Source organism: Branchiostoma lanceolatum, chromosome 1 (genome assembly GCF_035083965.1).
Source record: "Branchiostoma lanceolatum isolate klBraLanc5 chromosome 1, klBraLanc5.hap2, whole genome shotgun sequence".
Lineage (NCBI taxonomy): Eukaryota > Metazoa > Chordata > Leptocardii > Amphioxiformes > Branchiostomatidae > Branchiostoma > Branchiostoma lanceolatum.
In genome coordinates this window covers 24,670,497-24,694,936 of record NC_089722.1, presented here as the reverse complement: position 1 = coordinate 24,694,936, position 24,440 = coordinate 24,670,497, and the positions used below count along the sequence as shown (strand labels likewise).

The following is a 24,440-nucleotide window of genomic DNA, read 5'->3' as shown; positions in this document are numbered from 1 at the left end:
ATATCTTATCAATAACATCCAGTGAATGCAAAATGTTGCTTTATTCCATATCATAAGAACGTGCAGAAAAAATGCAGAACCCAATTCACATCTCTGTAATCATGCACATATTGTTCTCTGGTCTGTTTTTCATTATATACATACCACAGCCCTATTGTTTACAAATAAACGTGTCGTTGCAATGAACATCAAGACAGACTAGACCGACACTTGTCAACATATCACTATTACTACAACAACTACTACCTAACTTCAAATACATCTGTCATTGTGTTTCTACCAAGACCCATACCGACAATGTGTCCCAACTATAGCCATAATTATGACCCCCTTATCTCCCAGCATAACCTACATAACAATAAAACAACAAAGTTTTAATTTCAGATATTATCCTTGATCATTCGCATGGACGGAGCGATAAGGGCATGATTTATATAACTATTCCATCACCGTTCATATTCAACATTCCCAAGTACAAAACTACCCCAACCTAGCCTGGTATCCAAACCTATTATAGCTTCCGAGCCTCTTCTGTCCTCTCAAACAATATTTGCGGAGAGAATAGAAGTTTCGGGAGCTATGATAGGTTTGGAAAGCAGGCAACCCCAACCACCAACAGACATGGTCATGGAAAAAACAATTTTACTTTAGCTTCCATGATCTTCACTTCATTGTCAAAAGTTGACTAAACACTAAACTAAAATTCTGCAATCCACAAGACAAAATCCTTTGGACATTTTAGATCCATTTCTGGAAGGCAATTCTTCTGTATATAGATACAGATACAGAGTCGTTATCATATAATGCAATTAATGAGTGCAGCCAGTACAGTTGATACTGGTCTGCTTCCTTCGGCAGATGTTAATCTTTTCTTCGTCTTCAAACTAATGTAGCTGTAAATTTGATTATTCCGTTGGAATCAAACAATGGCCCTAATCCCACAGCGCCATCGACTACGTAGGTGGACCACATTTTTTCCGCGAAGAAGAGAATTTGTTCACGTGTTGTCTGAAAGCTGAACATTGTATGGCTGTCAATATGAAAGTATGTTGCCATGGCAACAGAGTATCAGACGACCTGCATGCTATGATCCCTTTGCCCGTTCGAGCGCACCATTAGTTCGGTACAACCACGGCGGAATCCGTGTAAGTGCTCGAAGTAAGCCCGATATGTGCGGCCCACTGGTCTGTGTGTTGGTTATAGTCTATTGCTCTACGAGACGTAAAACATGCTTATAGAGAGTAGTTGTGCGGATGGATATTCTACAGGCTAGGGTTGGTGTAACATCAGTCCTGGATGGAATTGTAAATTATGGCAAACTTTAAGCATCCGAACCAGAAGTGACGATGATGCCTTTAACAGTCAACCGTGTTGTTACCAGAGTGATAATTTTGAACGCATCGTCAGTTTGTTGGTCTTGTATGTGTGTGTGGTACATCCAAGTCACTGGACGGCCATAGACAGGGTTGTACTTCAACTACATATACGAGTACAGTTTAGTTCTTAAAATGTTCTCAAGTCTCCATCTTCTACCTTGCAGTTTCTTGAGCCCGTGCGCCTTCTCAAGCTGTCTGTTCTGACAGGTGATATCTTCGTGAGTCCACAGCACGGTGGACTTTAAGAAGCTGGCGTAACACGTCTGTCTTCTTTAGCTACCATCGCGATGCTGAAGTAAAATGAGAAGATTTTGTTAAAGCAATTTCTTATTTATTGATTATTGTTTATTACAATTCTCCACGCACATGTGAATGGGGTGAGAACAGGTGGTATCGCCCGAAAACATATACATCATCAAAAATAATTGAAGATTTTGCACTACACATCATATGGATAGGTTCTCACAAAACATATGGATATAGCCATGGAACTCAACAATCGCTCAGTTATGTTATGGTATCAAAATGAGAGATAATTCACACGTCAAAATGTTGACAAAAGTATAGTGCAACAACCAAATAAGAAAATATTCGGAGAGAACTTTTAGCCTTCATATAGGGTTATGGACGGCATGGAAGCTCCAAGGGCTGTGGTCTGTTGAAAGTTCAAAGATATTGAACAAAATTTTGCAATTCTTAATCGTCGTGAATGATGAACGGGTTTGCCCATGTTGTGATATATGTGTTCTTTGGTCATACAACCCTTGTCGTAATAAGATAAAGCTTACTAACATACAATAACAGTTTAGGAGACATTTCCCCCTCCATGATAACTTGGAATGGTCAGTATGTTGTTTACAGAAGACAGTTTGGACATTCCGTAGTACACTGTGTACAGCTGGCGCCAATGATTAAAGGATTACCGTGATATGACAGAATCTCATGGGCATGTCCCGATGGCTGCATTTTTCTCTAAACACGCAATGCTTGTACATCCATAAGCTGCAGTTGCTAATAAAGCTAGTATTGCTTTCAGACTGCTCACCGATTCAAAGTTCATAATCCTGTTTAACTATCGGTTTGTTTCTCTTTAGCTTGTCTGCACTAGAATACTTGCCTAGTTTGGTATTTGTTGTTGACATACTGCTGAGATACACGGAGCCCTCCTGTCTGTTTCCTTTCTGAAAGTGTTGGACAGTGTTGAACTCGAGCTAACTCTAATGTCGAACAAGTGAGCCTGGAAAGCTATGGGGAATCCATAATTGCCGTATAGTATGATTGGGTATAAACACGAAAAGGCTAAATAACTTTTGATACCGACGGTTTGTTTTCGACATGTTTTCTGTTTTCGAGCGTCATCCTAGTTAGATCCAGGGCTCCCGTACTCTCCGGATCCCTTCAAGAGAGACTATCAAGGGAGAGTATGGGAGCCCTAGAACTAACTAGGATGGCACTCAGGCTACGTTTTCTGCAAAGCTGGCTCACTTTTGCCTCATTTAGAAAAGTCACTAAACTGCGAAATAGCTTTCCGCTGATAAGATAGTTCACTTAATCCCCCAATTTCTCAATCTTCAAACTAACAACAACAACAATTCGACTTCCTCTTGGACAACCATCGGAAGCAAAAGGTTGGAAACTGAATTGAAAACCCAGCAAAGTGGCATTTGGCGTTCAACGGTTTTATGTGGGAACTTAAACCTGTCGTCCAATTGGTAACAAATACTGACTAAAATCTCGAGGCTCCGAGAGTTTAAGACCCTTTTATCCGTAGCTACAGACTAGCACTGCAGAACAAACTAGTTCAAACTATCCTAGGATGTTTCATCGTTTTGCAATAATCATAAGTTAAAGGAAGTATAAATGTGCAAATTATCAGCCTCCACCAGGCCCTCCTAAGGGCGTATGGATCGTAGAATTTGGCAGAAAAAGGAATGATTAGCCAGTAGAGTCAGTCCACGGTGAAGATCAGATTAACGGAGCCTGCAAATGAAACCCTGGCAAATATTCTCCCTATAGCCGGCGTAGTTAGTCTGGTAGAGACTAGCAACTTATGACGGCAGTCGAATTCTGACAGTTTTTAAGCCAAAAATGCCTCTTTAGATATAGTTGAATTAGAAAAGCACACTGTGAGACACTCTTCTACTGTTGAAGATTTACGTATTGTGATAATCTGCGGACACGCTGAACAGCTATATCATGTCAAAATACCTAGAATGTGCAGAGGGTACACCGCTAATGTTAAAGCACTTAAATCGTCAATAAAGTTGTATACATGTATCTAAGAATCACTCAATCCAACGAATAATCTATAAAAAAAATCACCAAATTACGTACCTCTTTAGTTTTAGTTGCCATAAAGTCCCATCATACCGATGGTGCCCATCGTTCAAAACGACACAGGCTTTGGACAGTCCACGCTCCTCACATACTGTTACTCCTTACATAGTACCTGACGTCTTGTGTTTGAAATCCTCTAGTTACAAGTAAGCCAGAGAAACAAAATGCTCATCTAATCGCTTAATCTAATCTCCAGGGCACGGCCCTGCGTGTCTTTTTCTCTGTTTATCCCTCAAATCTTTCTTCTTCAGTAGTTCCTTTGGTCATGCTATCAGAGAACAAACGGAACAATGCGGGCAGCAGTTCGGAGAAAATCGGTGTAATTGGCGTAATTTTGCCTTTATTTCTCGTCTAGTGGGTCTTCTTTCCGGAGCTAAGGCTCCTTTTGTAGCACGTATGAATATTCATCTGAATTAGAAACGTCGTCCTGCCTTATTGCTAAGATGGCCATTATCAGCTTGGCGTTCGCCCAACATCGGAAATGGTTGAAATCATTGAGACAATTTTAAGATCAAGGGACTTAAGACAACAGGTGCATCACTGCGCTATGAGAGTCACGCCAAACCTCCGCCTTCAAATGAAGGCATTCTGAATTAAACGCTAAATTAGGCAGCCACAGTCTCAAAATTCCATTCGTAGTAAACACGTAATTTTTAAAAATGAAAAGCCATTTGGCTGAATATTAGAGGTGGCAGTACCGAAGGATTTTTTTCTTGATCATTCTGTGGAAAGTCTGTTGGTATAGCAGGAAATAATTTCAAGCAAGATGGCAGCAAACAATGTATCCTGGTATAAGGCGACCGGTCATAACAAAAGACACATGTTTACTTAAGAAACATGTCTAAAAGCTCAGCTTGAGGCATCTATGGTTCTATTTGTTCTTATAATCTTATTTTGTCCTTCTTTTGTTTCTGGGGCGCAATCGTCAAGCTACATACGTCATGTTACGTCACAAGACCACAATCGAGAAAGCTGCAGTAAATACTATAATGGCCATAGCAAAGCTGTGCAAGTCAGCCACGGTGGCTGCAATACAAGCTTTTAGTCCGTGTTATTTTTGCATCTTATTTCTTAGATATTTTTCCCAACTTGAAAAACAACAACTGTGAAACAATCGTAAAACAAACAACTACTAGTAATACATGTAAGTATCACAGTATAATTAACATAGGCCTCTTTTTAACTTTACAATGATAAGTCCTTAAACATGTATTAACAATGCTTTGTGTTTTCACATAGTATTATTACATCTTAGCTTAGCACACGGTTATGTACATGGACATGTGAGTACTAGCTAGTGTGCTATTATCACAGTTGAACAATATAGTTTTTGTATTCTATTGTGGAATGAAATGAATAAACCAGTCTACAAACTTGTTGCTGCAGATTGAACAAACTACAAACACAGTCACCGTGCGTTACACACAAGGCATTTTAGTGAGCAGCATCTCTATTCCTTCCCAAACACACAAACTATACGCCGTTTCCGGCTTAGGTGTAGTTTACGCCCTAAAACGTCCTTCAGTTTCGATGATTACTTCACAGCAACTTGAATGTGTCGATCCTTGAAGGTAAGGATGGCGTCCACACAGTAGAAAATGGCGGTCACCACGGCAAACGCCTGGACATTTGGAGAAAAACGTCATCAAACATGGTAATCAAAATTCATAGTGAAAAGAGGCAAAATTCTAGTTTGTTTCTTTGCTACCTTGGACTTTCAGTGTTTGCATTTATGGTACAAGTTCGTCAATTTTGGAGACCAAAATAAGTGTACGAAGCAGGTGAATATGCCTAAGCTAAGCTGTACCCACCGCAGCGGCTGCCTGTCTTTGATAGACGACCCCAACGACCAGAGCAGCCAAAGAGCGCCACCTATCGGCATTGACGCACTGTACAATAGCAGCAGTGACGTAGAGCAAGGCTGCTGTGACGGCGTAGACCACGTTCTGAAATACGGAGAGTTTCGCTATATAAGGAGCAGCTCAAAGTCAAGATTGATGACGATTTCTTTGAATAAAAAAAGAATAAGGAAAAATAAATTTTCATCCTCATTGTCTAAGAATACATACCATTATGTACATTGTTGAATGCGGCATATTTCATGTTCATGCATTTTCAGCGGTATTTACTAAGTTACAATACAAGTGATGGTTTCTAGGCGAAATATAGCCGATGCCTTTAAAAACTGGAGACAACAAACAACCTGAAACCCCTTTTAAAAAAGGTAGACAACAGACACATACGACTTTGCGGTTAGAGAAGAGCTTAGTCTTCTCCAAGATGAGGAGTGTTAGACTGATGAGCCAGCACGTCACCATGACGAACATTACCCAGGAGGCCAAAGGCCTTGGAAAAACATAAATCATTGATAATTGCGCCATCTGCAATGAACTGAGGTATGAAATAACACGTGAACGTGAAAGTACAACATGTAACTAGCAGACGACATGTCAAACTACATACGAATGCAGCAAAGGGATCCTGAGTTGTAGTTGCGAACGTGCGGACATGACCAATCACAATACTCATGTCAGCCATTGACCTCATTCACGGAGTAATACTTTTCGACTTACCAACTCTGCAATCTTAAGTGCCAAATTAACGTCGAACTTCATATTTTATGCCGTTGATCCCTTTAGCTGTGTGTTGATTAGCTCTAGATTAGGACACTGGAGACCGAAAAGGTGTGCAAATATCAACTGGACCGTGAAGTTTACGCGGTCGTCATGGATACAGCTGTAGACAAAACACAGAGTCAAACACTGGTGTTGAAGGCGTTCCATAGACATTTGATCCAGTCTTGTTATACGAGAGCTTTGTCAAAGCTGATACTACAAAACTTACTGCTGCGATTCGTCTCACAGGAAAACACTTCTTTTGCCGGTGTTCAGGAATTATCGGTCCCCCCGGGAAAATCGGTCCCCCTCCTGCCATTGGTCCATGTTTGAGACTGGTGGGCGTGGCCTAAACGTACGAAGGCCCACAACAACATAGGCTGTAACATAACAATTCTACACTGTCGACATTGTCGACAAATAATGTCCCCTCATAGGAAAGTTGAGACAATCTTCCTCTGGTCTACTTCGGACCCTAATTTTCAACTTAAAGACGAATCTATGAAAATTGATATAAACGTTTCAAAGGGTTTTGGCCATTGTGGGATTTCATCTGAAGGGGACACATTTTCCCGGGATAGCCGGGATTTTCGGTCCCCTCATTTGAAAGTCGACAACGTCTCTTCTGATGTATTTGGAAACCTCTATTTCAACTTGAAGACGCTTCTCTGAAGACCTAACACAACTATAAACGTTTCAGATGCAGAAAGTCTCAGTATTTGGCCATTGAGGGGATTTCAGGTAAAGGGGACACATTTTCCCGGGCTGGGGTTAAGCCGGGATTTTCGGTCCCCAAGTAGGAAAGTCAACAACGTCTCTTCTGATGCACTTGGAAACCTGTTTTTTTAACTTGAAGGAGCTTCTCTGAAGACCTGACACAACTATAAACATTTCAAAAGCAAAACGTCTCAGCATTTGGCTTTTGAGGAGATTTCAGGTAAAGGGGACACATTTTCCCGGGCCAGGGTAGCCGGGATTTTCGGTCCCCTCATTTGAAAGTCAACATTTTGTCTTCTCTTGAACCCGGGCGCTTGTTTTTCAACTTGGAGACGCTTCTATGAAGATATGACACAACTATAAACGTTTCAAAAACAAAAAGTCTCAGCATTTGGCCATTGAGGGGATTTTATGTAAAGGGGACACATTTTCCCGGGCCAGGGTTAAGCCGGCATTTTCGGTCCCCTCATAGTAAAGTCAACAACGTCTCTTCTGATGCACTTGGTAACCTGTTTTTCAACTTGAAGGCGCTTCTCTGAAGACCTGACACGACTATAAACATTTCAAAAGCAAAAAGTCTCAGCATTTTGCCATTGAGGAGATTTCAGGTAAAGGGGACACATTTTCCCGGGCCAGGGTAGCCGGGATTTTCGGTCCCCTCATTTGAAAGTCAACATTTTGTCTTCTCTTGAACCTGGGCGGGACCGAAAATCCCGGCTAGATCTACCCCGGGAAAATGTGTCCCCTTCCCTGAAATCCCTCAATGGCCAAATCCTGAGATTTTTTTGCTTTTGAAACGTTTATAGTTGTGCTAAGTCGTCAGAGAAGCGTCCCTTAAGTTGACAAACAATTTCCAAGTCCATCATAAGAAGCGTTGTTGACTTTGCTATGAGGGGACCGAAAATCCCGGCTAGATCTACCCCGGGAAAATGTGTCCCCTTACCCTGAAATCCCCTCAATGGCCAAGTTCTGAAACTTTTCGCTTTGAAACCTTTATAGTTGTGTTAAATCTTCAGATAAGCGCCTTCAAGTTGACAAAGAAGCTTCCACGTTCATCAGAAGAAGCGTTGTTGACTTTTCTATGAGGGGACCGAAAATCCCGCCTAGATCTACCCCGGGAAAATGAGTCCCCTTCCCCTGAATTCCCTCAATGGACAAATGCAGAGACTGTTGCCCTTGAAACGTTTATATTTTTGTGTTAAGAGCATCAACTCAAGTTAAAGTAATTTAAAAATAAAGTATTTTTCCAAATGCATCACTACTAGGAGAAGAGTTGTTGACTTTCCTATGAGGGGACCGGAAATCCTGGCTACCCAGGGAAAATGTGTCCCTGCAATGGCCAAAAACTGATACTTTTTGTTGATGAAACGTTCATATTTGTGTTTGTGGACAATGTCCGTCCCACCTTCTTACAATTCATACATTTGGCAGTAAGTATTCAATTCAAAGACAGTGTTTGTGGATGAGATCTATGCTTTGGCCCTGTGGGCCTTCGTACTTTTTAGGCCACGCCCACCATGGATTGGGGACCGATTTTCCTGGGGGACCGATAATTCCTGAACACCGGAACCACAGAAGCCAATATACTTGTCGTAATAACATAATTTCGCTAGGTGGCGCAATTAACACGTTGTTAGCTTCACTTCTGATTGCCTTTGCTTTATATATTCATAAGTATTAAATTGTGGGCGGGGTTTCAACGAATGTCCTTGACATCTCAACCTTTTCGAATCCGCTTTCTCTTCGGTGTTTTGTTCTTCTTGGCTGTTCACTCACACACAATTACATGCAGGTCGAGGAAAACATTGCCTTCAAGTCTCCAGCTATTTAGCAGTACTGTTAACTTGTACTGATCCCTGTCTAAAAAATGTGTGTTTCGTTTGCCCCGCTAGTCACGTTTAGAGACAGGTAATTGAGCAAATGGCGCCTGGCTATAATTGAAGGGAAGAAAAGCAGGAGAGGGTTAGCCTGTCCAAGCCGTCCCTCCAGGCATTACAGCGGCTAGCCTGTCGTACATCGGCTGCAGAAGTACTCGGGGCCGGGCGGGAGTCAGTAGGCCAGGGTGGGGTCTGCATGTGTATTCTCCGTGAAGGTAACTATTGCTGCTGTAGCTGTTTGTATTGAACGCTGTCAACTCCTACAGGGCGAACATTGTTCTATGAACGAAAAGTGGCAGAATATGCCTCAGTAGCCAACACGTATACATGTGCGCTATGTAGTTGATGTTTGGAGACAATGCGCTCATGTAATGCCAGGCATTTCATCATGTACATTTTCAACATTCTGATGAACTAGACAAGCAAACATTCCATGCGCTCATTTGTTTTTCGTTTAACTTCTTGAATTGTAGATCTCCGGATCCGGATTGCGGAGATTTAAGATAGGAATGTTTTCTATTTGTTAGACAACTGACGAATCGATCTATAACAGTACATCTATCCCACTGTTGTTTCCAGAAATGGTGAACGGCAGCAAGATGGTTCATAGCAGTGGAGTAACATGAACTTGAAGAAGAACGCAAGGCTGCGAGGATCCAAGGGATGCGCAAGTCGAGACAGGAGATCAAAGGACGAATCATAGGGAGTAAAGCGTTGCTCTGTTGGTCTAAACTTACACCACATCGTCACGAACTGTGCCAGTGATATTCGGAGGACAACCAACGATAAAGGAAGCAACTATATTTTCGAACAACAGAACTATATTGCAAACGTAACTCATGGAGCTGAACCTGTTTGTAACAAAGAATCACCAACATGGACGTACCAAGACGTCTTCAACGCACCTGTAACCCGTTTAAACAAAGCATTTATTTTGTCACCACGAAGATCTTCATCTAACTCCTGGGGTGGAAGTTGAGGTGGTCTCTATTCCTTTTTACAAGATGTTAAACGAGAACATAACTATAGGTATGTTAACAATGTATATGTAAGACAATTAGCAGATAAATTTGTAAGACTAAGCCCTTATCAAATCCGTCCATTTGAGGGTGTCTATTGTATCATTTATTTTACGAGATTAGCATACTATAACGTTATGGATTGGTCATATATGCATATATGTGGTGCAATGAATTGTCGAATTACATTTCAGGTAAACGTATTATAGAATCGGTGTTAAGCAGCATTACGTTTGTTTTGTGTTGTGTGATGCAGGGATTCGCAATATTGAAATCAATGCTCATATTACCGGCTTATTTTGTTTTCATAAGACAGTTATAGATGTTATAGATGGTTGTCATGAATATGTACAATTACTTGTAGTCTTCAGTTGCCTTTTCACAGTTTCGTTTATGTTCTTGTGAACTGTGTTCTAGTTGAACTGTGTGACAATGCCTCACTGGGATACGAATATTTGGTTTCGAATATTGCACATAATGATTTGACCCATAGCATAAGCTACAGTTTTGTTCACTTTACTACAAAACATTGTACGGATTTAGACCCACTGCACTTACTTAAACCGAGGGAAACTGACAAAGAAAGAGCAGTCAATAAAGATATTATTTGAAAGATACTAAAGCAAAACATGTGTTCTTGCGGTCGGGGGTAGGATATTGATCATTTTAATAAGCTATAATCCCCACTAATCCTATTTACTTCCATGCACTGTGAGTCAATTGTTCCAGCTCAAACAACAAAATAAGTTTGTGATCAATGATTGTGGAACGTGTGCCGTTCCTTACATACATGAATCTTGCTAAACCATGTTATACTGAAATATCACTTGAAAAATCGTCCAAAAAGCTCTCCGAGCTTATTTGTTTGAACATATTGAACACAAAACCACAAACCTCCAGGTCTACGATACCTGTAGGCAATCATCCCCCGTCCCAGTTCAACCACGCCATTTACAAGGCGCTCGAGGAAAGATCCATTATTTCCCTTTCTTCCTTATCTCTGCGATGAAAAGATAAGGCTCTGAATGAAGACTACTTGTCGTCGGTGTCTGGCTTGTTTCACTCAGACTACGGCTGTCTTAAACCCTGGTTAGATCTACGACGTTTATGTTTGACTGGGATAACCGATAAAGGCCAGTCACATTTGGTTATGGCAGAACCGACTATCCACAAGGATCTATGATAACTACGACTAGCCTCCTTCGCAGACTTCTGGAGCGGTGGCGTTTATTCTTTTTTTGGGGGCGCTGATTCGTGATTATTAACATGGGCTAAGGTTCTCTATGCCGGGGAAGGGAGTTGGCCCGCCCCCAAAATAAACTACACCGCTCCATTAGTTTGCGAAGGAGGGTAGACTAAATTGCTTAACAATATATGCTTGCAGCTAGATGTACAAAAGTTCGGTGTGACAGGTCGTTCAGTGCAATACAACCAGCTGCTGCCGCGCCGCGTGCCGGCGAAGCTGGTGTGTTATCCCGACTGGCGATTATACCGGCTTTATAGACACAGATACAGACAGGCATCTTGTGTAACAAATCCACGAGAGTCCTAAGAAAGTTCTTAATTTGATGTCTAGACAAAAACAGCCAATACGGTTCATATACGTAAACAGGTGTTTGGCAATCATACATCTACCTAATTGATTATGATAAGTTTTAACCTGAAGGAAAGTCTTTCTCTAAGGCAACAAGCGGCCGGGGGGATCACGACTTTCTTTTTGTCATCCATGACTGAAAAGAAGTCATTATGGACACAGTTAACAGGTGGATTACGCCTAATCCTACCTATTTAGACGTTCCCTTTGAAAATCCCCTACTTACCAGCGGGGTATCGAATAGCCAGGCCTTCTGTCTATGGTGTGTATTTGCACCAATTAAGAAAACAAATGAAAATGGAAATTAAGGAATTTACCTGATGACTTTTCTCACCATGAAAAGAGCTACTGGTGTGCACTATTAGTCACCGAATGATGATCTTACATACCTGTATGTTTGATAATGCATCTTAGTCGCTGTATAGAGCGTTGAGAAAGTGTTTATTCTTCTGTAAATGGTATGTCTAGTAAACCAGTTTTTGTACCAACCTAGGGAAAGCTAGGGTCTACTCACATTCTGTTAGCTGCAGCAAGTGCAGTTCCTTACCTCCCTTAAATGCATCACTTTCTTTTAGTGGAACAGTATCCATTGAAGAGTCAAAGATTATTACAAAAAATTGATACAGGATTTTGGTTAACAAACGCCAGCTGTTCTCTTTAATTTCAGGTGCTCTTATCTTTACGGTAAATTTTGTCTATCAGTTATCTTTGGGATGGGCACCCGGGATAGATAACACAGACAATCGTTGGAACCAGAACGACACGTTTTAATGGATTAATCCCTCTTAGAAGTACTGAGACGGATTGTGTTTTAGATCACTTCAGTGCACAGTGAAAATTCTACATATGCAATCTTCAGTTTCTTAAGGCTACTAAGGTTTGATAATAAGAGCTTCGTCTATTCATCTCGATAAATCGACGTTTCCTTTGTGGATATATGGCAAGCAAAGATATCGAAGTGCCACTAAAAATATACATGTCGAGACACATTAGTTAACATAATACATATATAGCTAATATTACACAATTGGAACAAATATAACAATTTAGAGCTATGACAACGTTGGTCATCCTAATGACAAAGATACACATATCTAAAGCAATGTTCCAGTACTAGGCTATAAACGTACAACTGAAAAACTAGGATTGCTAAGTGCCGACTGCAATTCAGGCCCAAGTGACCGCATTGTGCAGTATTGTCTCTGTGCAGCAGACGGGAAATTAGAGGTTGAAAGGGTCATGCAATGATCTTTATCAGTCATCAAAAGATCATCGAATATCAATAAGAAAAAGTCGTGATATGTCAGCACTGAGATGGCTATCTAGATTGTGAAGGTGTACGAACAGGAGATGATAAAAAAGACACACGGCATAAGCAGCATGCACGTTTGTAGACCAAAGGACAAGAAAAATGACCAATTTCAACCAATTCAAAATTGTAGGTGTGCATATATAGCGTATGATAACAAAGTCCCTCTTTTGAACGAACACTAGCGGACCAAACTTCATGTATGCATTGTTTCCCATATCCCATCTGTTGCCGCATTTTAACTTAGCCTTGCGTATAACAAATCTCGTAATAGAAAGACTTTTGATTCCTCGAAAGAAAGATGAAAACTAGATCTATTCTTGACATGTGGTTGTGACAATACTGGTACCGATGTAGAACAAAGCATCCTAACAATACACTGCATACCATGGTCAGAAGTGCCAATATGTAAGTGACAGGACAGATGTAAAACTTTTGGAAATTTCTTACAAAACTCAGACTATATCTCAGTATCTGAACCAATCGATATCCTAGTTATGTGTCATAGTGTGTGTAATAAGATAATGCCAAATGCGAGGTAAGGTCTAAAACCCCTGTACTGATGTGGTCGGTAGTATACCTATCGACAAATAGATAATAGGTCTTGTCGTAAATCACAAGCGCCACCTGCTACACGAATGGGTCAACTGTCATAAACTGATTGTCTGCACGACTGTTTTAGAATACCTTTAGTTTGCAATCGTAGAAACGAATATGACTGGGTCCTTACCTAGAACAAGGTAGAGGCGAAGAGTAAAATATGCACGAATGGAAAGACGTACTAAATGTTACAAATACGTACATGTATACACATAAAACAGGGACTGAGGCCGGCGGGTCCATCCATCTGCTTGGAGATGCTACCTTTCATGCTAGATCCGTGGCTGCGTCACTCAACACTACGGGGTTCCTCTCCAAGGCTATTAATCTTTCACCAGCTGTGAATGTCAGGAAAAGTGACGAATGGATTGGGATATTGTTTCCGAATGAGGTGTCTAATCTTTGTGACGAACCCACCAGGAGGTGAAGATGTGAGGGGACGACTTATAAAGTGATGGTGAATTGGCCTGGGGGAAAACAAGTCTGGAGGTCACTGCATGCAATTAAGTGCCTCAACAAGCGAAGTGTAGTTTGGAATACGTTGATGAAGGTTAGGCAACCAGGTAATATGATACGCCAAAAATAGTTACTCAAGCAACTGGATAAAATTTTCAACATTTTTCCAGTTGCTTGGGTAATTATTTTTGGCGCATAGTTTTGAATATTCTAACAGACAATTAGGAGGAAAGGTGAGTGTGAAAATCAACCGTTGGTAAAATGAATTAAATCAGAAGACAGGGCCATACAGACTTTTCAAGAGGACCTAACAACGCTTCAGAGATATTAAGTTAGAGCGAATGTATATGTCTAAATCTCTTAAACACCAGTGTGTAGCTATCAGGTGTTTAAAAAATCATTAGCTCCGTATGGCTAGGTCTGAGTTTAGAACATGGAGTTCTAACTTAAAAAGTTTGGGTGATGAACACCATTGACGTAGTGTTATGATAATCCGACAAAAGCAAATAATTATCCAATTCCGAAAATACGTTGATCCTAGAACAATAATAACCGTAAGAAAAGGGATCAGACAGCGGAACTATGCAGAGACAGACGATAATCACCCATTGGGTTATGAGGTCACTGATTTTGTGTTCGATTTCTTTACATGCTTATCAAAATGTGTCCATAAGCTTATTGTTAAAGATTCACACGTGCTGCTGATATTAGAATTGATTTTACCATCTAACTATAATCTCAATGCAGAGAAAAATCTATGATTTGACAATTATTTCCAAATTCACCGATCTCAATGAAAAATCAATTAACAGAGCTTTTCCAGCCGACCTAGTACTATATACACTTCCTGCGGGGCTCAACACCAAATGTTTTAAACCCAGATTAACCCAAGGTTGACCCATTCATTCCGCTCTGTTTTCCCTTTACAGTGCCTGGCAAACACTGAAACACAGGTGTGTACTTAAATCTTCGGAGAGGCCGCCTTGAAGTTCACCACATTATGTAAAGCAAATATGCGTCGTCCTTCGTTGAACTTCGTGGCGTGTCGTCGTCCTTCGTGTTGTGTCGTTGGCCTTCGTCGTCGTTTTTGATGACGTTGGTCGTTCTCGTGCTAGTTCGCGTTGGTGACCTTTATTCACATTTTATTTGTAATCACTCCATAAGATATTGTAATTATGGGATTATCTGCTTTAAACGATTCAATCTTTGTCTCCAAAATGACAATTATTGTTAACTTCTGGTGCATTACACTGCAGGAACTTGTTACCTGAACTATATAAAGAAAATGACATAAAATGAACAAACGTAGTCCGGAATTCAAAACCAACTTTAACTGCTGAATTACTAGTAGCCTGGGTACCATCCTCCGTAGTTTACAGCTGGTTCATTCTTTTCACTTGGTTTGCAAGGGAAAATAATGTGCCAGCGGTAAACTTCGGGGGATGGTACCCAGGCTACTGCTGAACAAGCAATATAGCACTCAGGAGAGAAGAAAGGCAACACAATAACGAAAGATGAGAAACAATAGCCTGCAGCTGTAACTAAATATGAGTTTATAAGGAGCGGACGGAACAAGCCCGGCTTTTGAGAATCGTCACCGACTTGGATAGCAAGGTCATGATCTCAAGAGCCTCTACCAGACTAACCACTTCGCCTATCTATAGGAGAATATTTGCCAGGAGTTTGGTCACAAGTTCATTTGTAGATGTCAACGGTCAACTTTACAGTAAAGTGACTCTACTGGCGAATTATTCCTTTTTTGCCGAATTCTACGATCCCTACCCCCACAGGAAGGTCTGGTGGAGGCTAGCCTTTAGGCCTCAAGGGCAAGGCGGCAGATCTATTTGTAGAGCCTTGTGCGGCACGCCGATATTGTTCACCGGGCGCACCGAGTCATAAAACACTAAGAAAATAAACTGCAGAAAGACCCACAGAGCGACGTTACATCACACTCCTGACCATTGACACAGAAGGAAAGCAAACTCGAGACGCGGGTCCATTGACTGGTCCACGGTGTGGTGACCCACAGGGTCAGTTTCTCTGTATGCTGACCACCGGCTATTAACGTGTAGTCATGCAAGACGGGCTTCTTTTCTACCAACAATGTACCTCAAGATTTGATTCGAACACAGCATAGCACATACTGAAATATAATCCCAGGTCAGATCTGCAATTTGGAAAGTTTACCTTCTAATCATACCCACAATCAGACTGAGACAATCGCCTCTCGCCTGTTCAATAGCAACTGTAATAGGGCGTTGCCAGGCGGTTGCTGCCGACAATGGCGGGCCTCGTCAAGTTGGCAGCGAACAGAATCAGGGGCGGACGATTAATTTCTAATGAAGTTTTGCGGTATGCAATGACAACAATGTAATGGTGCGTTTAAGAGGGAGTTAGTTATATGTGCACATAGCCACTGTTGCCGTCTCAGGGCACCACATTCTTTCGCCTTTTCTCAAATACAACATGGACTTCGTCGGCTTAAATTTCAATATCAGCAAGGATAGCTTCACTGGCAAAACTGTGATCATAAAGGCATTACCAGATCGTATTCAAGGGCGACTCAGGCAGCAATGCAAGTGTCTGTAGCAAAATGCATCTGTTAACGTTTGTGGGAAAATATACAAAGGCACAAGAATAGGTTAATTTGACGCATCTAATGAATAGGAGGTATTAATCCCCTCCCTAAGCGATTCGGACATACGGTTGCAGGTGTTCATGTGTACAGCAATCATACATAATGGAGTTTGATAGAAACAATGTATTTTTAGCGGCGGTGCTGGGTGTATGTCAACCTAGGCTGGTTTCAAGATGGACCAAAGGCAGCTAAGGTGCAAATAGACATGAAAAATAACTGCACAACTACAACTGTTACCTGCACTAACCTGCATACGCTTATCTAGTGTCCTAATGTACAACCCTGGATCTTATCCTAAAATAACACTTAAAGTTACGTTCCTGACTTAAGGCACATTTTGCTACCTTAACTGAAAATGTAGACTTGTACACATTGTAATGAAAGACAGGACATCCGACATAAGAAATGACAACCATTTTTATCAACAGTAATCAGTCCAATAGGAGACAACATTACAGAACACAAGAATTCTGATTACATGCAATACATGTACATATCAACATTATAAAAAAGTGTACACAATGACATAATTGTCATGAACAATACATTATATCCAAACTCTTAATGATGATGATAGGATAACCTTTATACCATTGTATTAATGTGTCTGTTGAACATCTAATAAACAATCTAGATGAATCGTGTAATATCTTATATTGAGCTATTACTTAGTGGAATATCTTTGGTATATGTTGAAGTGGAAGACAAAAGTTATGGCTTTTCGGTTTAATAAATAGATGAAAATGGAAAAGAACAGGTAGATTTGGGAACTTGGCCTCAAATTCAGACTTGTTCATCTTGTGTCCTACTCCTGAAGTAGACACAAGTACAAGCAAGGCTGGCTGTGAGGCTAGATAAAACAAGTATGCAGATTAATCAGAACAAAAGCCTTCAGTCTACTTCAATTTTCAATCTACCTTTACTTGTACATGTTGTACATGTAGCTGGCACAAACTAACTAGACAGGCCAATGCTACTATCATCATGTTTTGTTTTATGAACAGAAAATCAACCACAACAAATGTACAATGTTATACATTGTGGTATACATATAAATCCGTAGCCTTACACAGCCTGGTTGACCATTCCCGTGCTGCTGGCATCTTTCCGCAGCGACGCCATAAGAGGAATGGGACTACTTTTACTTGAGTCAAACTCTGGGAAACCAAAATTGGAACCACTTTTCTTTGGCATTGGGTCTGTCCCGTCTTTATACACAGAATTGCCATACTCCAGTCCCATCTTCTGAGCAGCAGCAAGGTATCTTTTCCTTCTGTTCATCTTGTAGATTCTTAATCTCTCCTCTTCATCCTCTGTGTCTTCACAAGGATCCTCCCATCTCAGACTTTCATTCACTTTCTTTGTGATGTCATTAACAGTACTCGCAGTCTGACTAGGGTCTCTGTTCTCTACGCTACTGTTGCTACTGGACCGGAGCTGTGACTTGCCCTTGTCCACAGCCTGCGCTGCTGTGAGGGCTGGAGAAGACTGGGAAGACTTGAAGGCGACCTTTGGCCTCTGCGGTCCTCCACTGTACTTGAACACAGGAGGTGTGCCTTTCTTGACATCTGGAAAAAAGACAAGTGTTTCAAAACCAAATTGATATCTGTATCAAAAAGGGAAAAGATTCTGTTTTTCTGAGCAATCATAACATGCATTACATTCATCCCAAATTGTTGCGTCTCTCTATGATCTGGAGATCATGCAAAGGTATACATGTATTAGGAACCCCACAAGCACATCTGAAAGTTAGTAGTTATGAGTTATGTAATTACTGTTAGTAGATGAAAGAGGGAAAGAGCTTTTCAGTTAGTTATCAAGTGTCCTTTCACATTCTCACAATGTCATGCAGTCATGGATTATTGATGAAATGGGGAGAGGTTTGTCACATTGATGAAGGATAAAGGAAAGAAAAAACTAATTTAAAAGAACAAATCCAACAAACACCAAACAAGCTTGAACAGGCGGTACATGCAAGTGTACGATCTGTCATGTATAGTGCTCACAAGTTCTTGGTTGGCCAGTATATTTGAAGACAGGTCTTTGTCCCCACTTCTTGGCATCTGAGGAAATGGGTGGGGTAAGTTACACATGGGGCGGCAAAGAATTGTACATCATTTATCAATTTCTACCCTCACGCGACCCTGTTTTTGTTCGTGATCATGATTTCTTGATATACAAAAAGCTATATGCATGTTTTTCATACCAACATGTTTAAGAATTGAGAACAGGGTGCAAAATACTTTTTTGAGCCAGGTTGCCCATGTTGCAACCTAGGGCAAATGCTAGGTTGCACATCCAAATTTCAGGTTGCTCCAGCAACATTCACCGATTTCTTCAAATTAAGCTCGTATGTAGCGTATAATACTACTAATATTTTAAAATATAAATTAGATAGTATTGTGTTCCCATTGACCAAACAACATCTTGTTTAGCCGAGGGCAGTGTGTTTTCGTCTTTTTCAGCTCAAATTTCACGATCTATGAAGGGTTTTGGATGGTTTAAAACGAAAAAGTGTTGATTTCTTTATTTCAATTGAAGATTTACCGAATTTTATGAGAGTGACACTGTGTTTTTGTGAGCTTCCAGGGCTCCGATTGAGATCTTTGGCTCAAAATATAAGGTTGCACACTGCGCTACCTGGGTTTGGAATTAACTTGCACCAACCAAAATCTTGTTGCACTGTGCAACGTGCAACCAGGTATTTTGCACCCTGGAGAACGAAAAGTCCTAGGCAGTCACCTTCAGATAAATTAATACCTACAAGTACAAATACTTTTTGTAACTGTTTTTGCAAAATATTACTGTTATGGCAACAAGAACACTTTTAATACATTGTGGCATTCCATCGTCAACCGTTCCCAGGCTACCAAATATTTTATGATCATTATCCATATACATGTATGCTGGAGTTCAATTACGCTGACTCATTAGACGTATATTATATGTAAATACGCCTGAATAATTTGTACATATGGCACTTGTTTTCTCAACAAAAAGAGGCATAAGAGGTCAGTGGCAATAACTTGAGACTATTGTTCCTACATGACATTTCCAAAAGACCACTTGTCCCCCTCCCATTTGGTCTATTCCCATACATCAGTCATGCTTGAGTTATAAGCCTGACACTTATCAACAGGACCTGGACAGGTAGGCTAATATACATACAGTAAACCTCATGGAACATGAAAGGGTTTGCATTTACAATATTTGACAAGTGTCTACAATATTTGAGAAGTGTCTTTCTGGCAAACTTCTTGTCAACAAGATACTACGCAAATATCGTTAATGGGTAGCCATTAATTCCAAAAAGGATTTCAGACCAGTATTATCTAAATGTTTTGAAAATCACATAAAAACGCAAATTATAAATTTTTGGCTGAACTTATTTATCAATTTGATTAGAATGGAAATAGTTTTGTGACTTTTGCTTTGAGAGAAAAGCACAATAAAACACCAATAGTCAGTTTAGGCATAGGTGTGAGGTGTACACTGCCTATAGTATTAGTATTCCCTGAGGGACAACAGACTGAACAGCAAAACAACAACATGACATGGCCCAGCTATATACCTTGTGTTCATGACAATTACAATGTGATCTTTGGAAAGTTGACTGTATGAGGGCCTGCATGCCCCTTTTACGTAGAGCGTAATCGGCCGTTTTAATTTTACGTAGAGCGTTGCCGACCACTCCATAATTTAGCGTAGAGCGTGCTCGGGTCCCCCGAAAGTGCGAAATGGAACGAAATGGAACGAAATGGAACGAAATGGAACGAAATGGAACGAAATGGAACGAAATGGAACGAAATGGAACGAAATGGAACGAAATGGAACGAAATGGAACGAAATGGAACGAAATGGAACGAAATGGAACGAAATGGAACGAAATGGAACGAACTAAAACAACATATGTTACATTATGAAATGAAATACCACTAGATAGCGAAATATAAGGAGTAGACCGGAACAGGAAGCATTTTAAATACAGAAGTGAGTGGTAAATACATAATATTACGTGTTTTATTTCTTGAATCTATGTGATAATATTAAATACAACGTTTTTGTCGCGTTTGTGTGGCTAGATTCTTCCTTGAAAATGGAGGCGCCGTGTGCAAAGAGATCCGCCGCTCTTCCTTGTGTACCAACGATCTGCAAATGAGCTGCTGCAAATAGCATGGGAAAACAAGCAAACGGAACTGAGTATCGAAGTTAGGACTAGATTATACAGTTGGTGGTGGTAACATTGCATCTCATAATTCACCAAGAGGGCATGAGGCAAGCGTTATTTTATTATTCATACAGCGTGTTTGCGTAATACGGGACAGAAGTCTTCTCTCCCAAATGGAGCCCCGCATACAAATGAACCGCCATTGTTGCCAGCGTGACGTAACTGTGGGCGTGCTACCGAAAGGTTGAATCAAACTCCGACTTTCCAGTTATTTACATACGGTTTTAGTCCATAACTAGTACGTAGCACATGCATATCTCCGCAACAACGATTTTTATACAACCAATTCTTCGGCTCAAAGTCAGACCGCTGTCGGGGAATGGACCCCTCCGTTAATGATATGCAAATGAAGCTCTGCGCTGCGTCACCAATTTCACACATTTCACACTCCATTCAAACACGGACGTGGAGTCCTCTGGAGACATTTCTGCTTCCCTGTTCCCGACAAAACAAAGGGAGGGTGTGAACGAGGAGGACATGTTTTTCACGGTTCACGCAACACGCAAACACGCTAGCTGTATACATAAGGCCACACCAACTTAATCTTATGGATGACATCCGCGCGCGCATTGATTTTCGCCTGTTGTCACCAAAAAAAAAAAAATCGCCTCCTCCAAGGCTACACAGAACTCCGGAACTTGCCGACTTAGATTGCCGCAAAAGGCTAGCATTGTGCCGGCTTATCGGAAAACTGGGGCGTATTTGTGGATTGGTATGCCATCATGTTGGCTAGGGGGATTTTGCGTTTGCACAGTTGTACGAGAGGATCGCGGCGGCCAGCGAGTATCGCCCAGACAATTTCAAACACGACCTATCCAGAGTGGCTCTCACACGTTTCTTTTGCAACAATGAGAAGACATGGGAGAGGAATTGAGGGATTGGCAGAGGGATTTGTGAGGGTAAACCATGGAATGCTTAATATGGAGTTCAATGCCATGTATGTTGAAACTGCCCTTATGGGTGTATATGAGTATTCATCACAGTCATATATCATCCACAGTCCTTGGAGCCAAATACCTTCTAATAGTATACTTCTTTGGTCGTTCTTGTCAATATATCAAAAATCAATCACTTGCGCTGAGTCTGCTATGATGAACAAGACAACCTACATGTACCTCCTACAAATAAACTGTGTTCTGTGGTTCAATTCGCAATACCAGCTTTGTACTACTAGTAGTCCTGTGGTTTAGCAGCATTTTTTTTTGCTGGATTTTTTTTTTTTCGCCCGCGCGCATTCGTTTTGGGGTCTCCAGAGGATGTCATCCATAAAATCAAGTTGGTGTGGCCTAATAAGATAACGCTTGCCTCATGCCCTCTTGGTGAATTATGAGATGCAATGTTACCACCACCAACTGTATAATCTAGTCCTAACTTCGATACTCAGTTCCGTTTGCTTGTTTTCCCATGCTATTTGCAGCAGCTCATTTGCAGATCGTTGGTACACAAGGAAGAGCGGCGGATCTCTTTGCACGCGGCGCTTCCATTTTCGAGGAAGAATCTAGTCACACAAACGCGACAAAAATGTTGTATTTAATATTATCACATAGATTCAAGAAATAAAACACGTAATATCATGTATTTACCACTCACTTCTGTATTTAAAATGCTTCCTGTTCCGGTCTACTCCTTATATTTCGCTATCTAGTGGTATTTCATTTCATAATGTAACATATGTTGTTTTAGTTCGTTCCATTTCGTTCCATTTCGTTCCATTTCGTTCCATTTCGTTCCATTTCGTTCCATTTCGTTCCATTTCGTTCCATTTCGTTCCATTTCGTTCCATTTCGTTCCATTTCGTTCCATTTCGTTCCATTTCGTTCCATTTCGCACTTTCGGGGGCTTTTTGAATTTAGCGTAGAGCGTAGGGAGGCTTTCTGAATTTAGCGTATTACGTAGCCGGCCCTCCGAATTTAGCGTAGAGCGTTGTCGGAACCCCCCCATGCAGGCCCTCCTGTATGTGGAACGAGTTCATATTTCTCCAACAAAGTGGAAGGTATGGCGGAACAGGTGTTCCTTAGGGTTATTTACTACAGGTGCGTACTACAGGGTGGGGGTCTAGCTTTCTACCAGCACCTACATTGCTGCACGTCTAGTATATTATAACTGCCCAAATCTTTCCTTATTATGGTTCACTGCACATTTTCAGGGAAAAAGTTCTGTTGAAAGTCTGTAACCCAATAACCCCCAAGGACCGTCCCGCAATTGATGCATGAAAGTCTAGATTTTTTGTGGAAGTTGTTAACATACACAGCTACAAGCAAGCAGCTACATTCCTTACAACTCCCTCCTTTTGTACACTGTTTGTACAGATGTCCTGCCACACACACGCACGAATTACAGCTTTTCTTCTACCCATAGTTTCTCTGTTCTCAAGACAAGCGTCAAGAACTCTCAAGCAGTCATTGACCCTCTCAGAGAACAGGTTGTTGTCAAAACAGAGGAAAGCTCTGAGAGTTGTTGACCACACTTGTGCTGCTCAGAAGAGCCATGTGGTCCTGTCGGCTCCTTTTGGAGTCAACCACTGGCATGTCACTTTATTTTCAAAACTTTGACGACATAACTAGCTACAAAGTAGAGTCACGTTTACTAAAATACCTTACAAATATGCATGAAGCTAACGTCATTAAACATGGGAGTTAAAATTGTTGAAAACTTTTGTTTGCTTTGATTACTTGTATTATGTCAATATGTGTTACATTTAGCAGAAGCTAGAATATCACACTGAACATTATGGTATTATAGGCCATTTCAATATAAGATCTCAGTCCAAATATCTTTTCCTTGACATGATGACAGGAGTTGTCTTACCACTAATACTACTGTAGTAGCTTCCGAATCTAACTATTTTGGCTTTGATTTGATTTCCAAACGGGTTGTAATGCCGATTGGCTTTTGAGATCTAATAAATCACGATGATTACCGTTATGTTTTCTATCTCTATGTATTAAAGTACACGGCATTTATGAATTTTCATAAGTGTTTCCTCCGTCATATCTTTTATACTTTGTAGTTGATTGTTGAACCATTGAAGTGCAACAAATGGCAAGTGAGACTAAATTTTTGCACAGCTGAAGCAAATTTGAATGGTTTATAAACCGTTCACTTACCTTACCTTAACTTACTAACAGTTATGTACCTAAAAAATCAGGGACAAGTTATCTCACCTGGTTCCGAGCTACTCTCAGGTGTGCTGCCCTGTTTCTTCTGTTTTCTCCGCTTCCTTTTGCTCGACTTTTTCAGCTTCTCCGCGCTGTTGCTTCCACTGTTCTGCTTTTTGGTCCCCTTCATGGACCCCGAGCTCGATCTGGTGTCCATTTTGAAGCTTATAACTCACAAGGAAACGGCAGAGACTTAATTAAAATCCGACGAGGCTTTACGAACTTTGGAAGGCGCCATAGTTCACAGAACCTCAGCACACTTCTCTGTTCAACAGGTGTATCGCGGCGCTCCAAAATAGTCCCTAGGGTAAAATGCACAGGAATTTACGAATTTGGTCAGAAAATACCTCAAAACGACTGCTTCATCACTTGAATGGGAAAAGTGTCTAGGAAGTTTTAGAAATCAAAAATTTTATCTCATATTTTAGGAATAGCGGAATGATATATTAGGGTACTTTTTCCGATCCGCCCGTCACTATGAACGCCAGTTTGTTTGTAGCCGTCTCCATTTCCCTC

The 24,440-nt window shown here is 40.9% G+C and overlaps 2 protein-coding genes and 1 long non-coding RNA gene across 5 annotated transcripts; 1 reads left to right on the top strand and 2 right to left on the bottom strand.

Moving 5' to 3' along the window:
- Positions 1-22: 22 nt before the first annotated feature.
- On the bottom strand, positions 23-6,566 carry LOC136443695 (uncharacterized). Of its 2 annotated transcripts, none has more exons than XM_066441050.1 (4): positions 6,287-6,566; positions 5,525-5,659; positions 3,711-5,334; positions 23-1,666 (listed from the first exon to the last, which is right to left on the bottom strand). In XM_066441050.1, the coding sequence occupies exons 1-3, from the start codon at positions 6,326-6,328 to the stop codon at positions 5,248-5,250; spliced, it is 264 nt and encodes an 87-aa protein (XP_066297147.1). In that variant the 5' UTR covers positions 6,329-6,566; the 3' UTR covers positions 23-1,666; positions 3,711-5,247. The 2 variants fall into 2 exon arrangements, with proteins under 2 accessions (XP_066297147.1, XP_066297139.1); XM_066441042.1 differs by lacking the exon at positions 6,287-6,566 and adding an exon at positions 5,957-6,041.
- Positions 6,567-8,697: 2,131 nt separating this feature from the next.
- LOC136443708 (uncharacterized) lies at positions 8,698-10,569 on the top strand. The gene is made up of 2 exons (XR_010757196.1): positions 8,698-9,137; positions 9,502-10,569. It is a non-coding gene; the product is annotated as an uncharacterized lncRNA (long non-coding RNA).
- Positions 10,570-16,937: 6,368 nt separating this feature from the next.
- LOC136443645 (protein LIAT1-like) lies at positions 16,938-24,298 on the bottom strand. 2 transcript variants are annotated; one of them, XM_066440965.1, is made up of 3 exons: positions 23,931-24,298; positions 18,545-18,601; positions 16,938-18,106 (listed from the first exon to the last, which is right to left on the bottom strand). In XM_066440965.1, the coding sequence occupies exons 1-3, from the start codon at positions 24,079-24,081 to the stop codon at positions 17,604-17,606; spliced, it is 711 nt and encodes a 236-aa protein (XP_066297062.1). In that variant the 5' UTR covers positions 24,082-24,298; the 3' UTR covers positions 16,938-17,603. The 2 variants fall into 2 exon arrangements, with proteins under 2 accessions (XP_066297062.1, XP_066297070.1); XM_066440973.1 differs by lacking the exon at positions 18,545-18,601 and having other exon boundaries at positions 23,931-24,297.
- Positions 24,299-24,440: the final 142 nt, after the last annotated feature.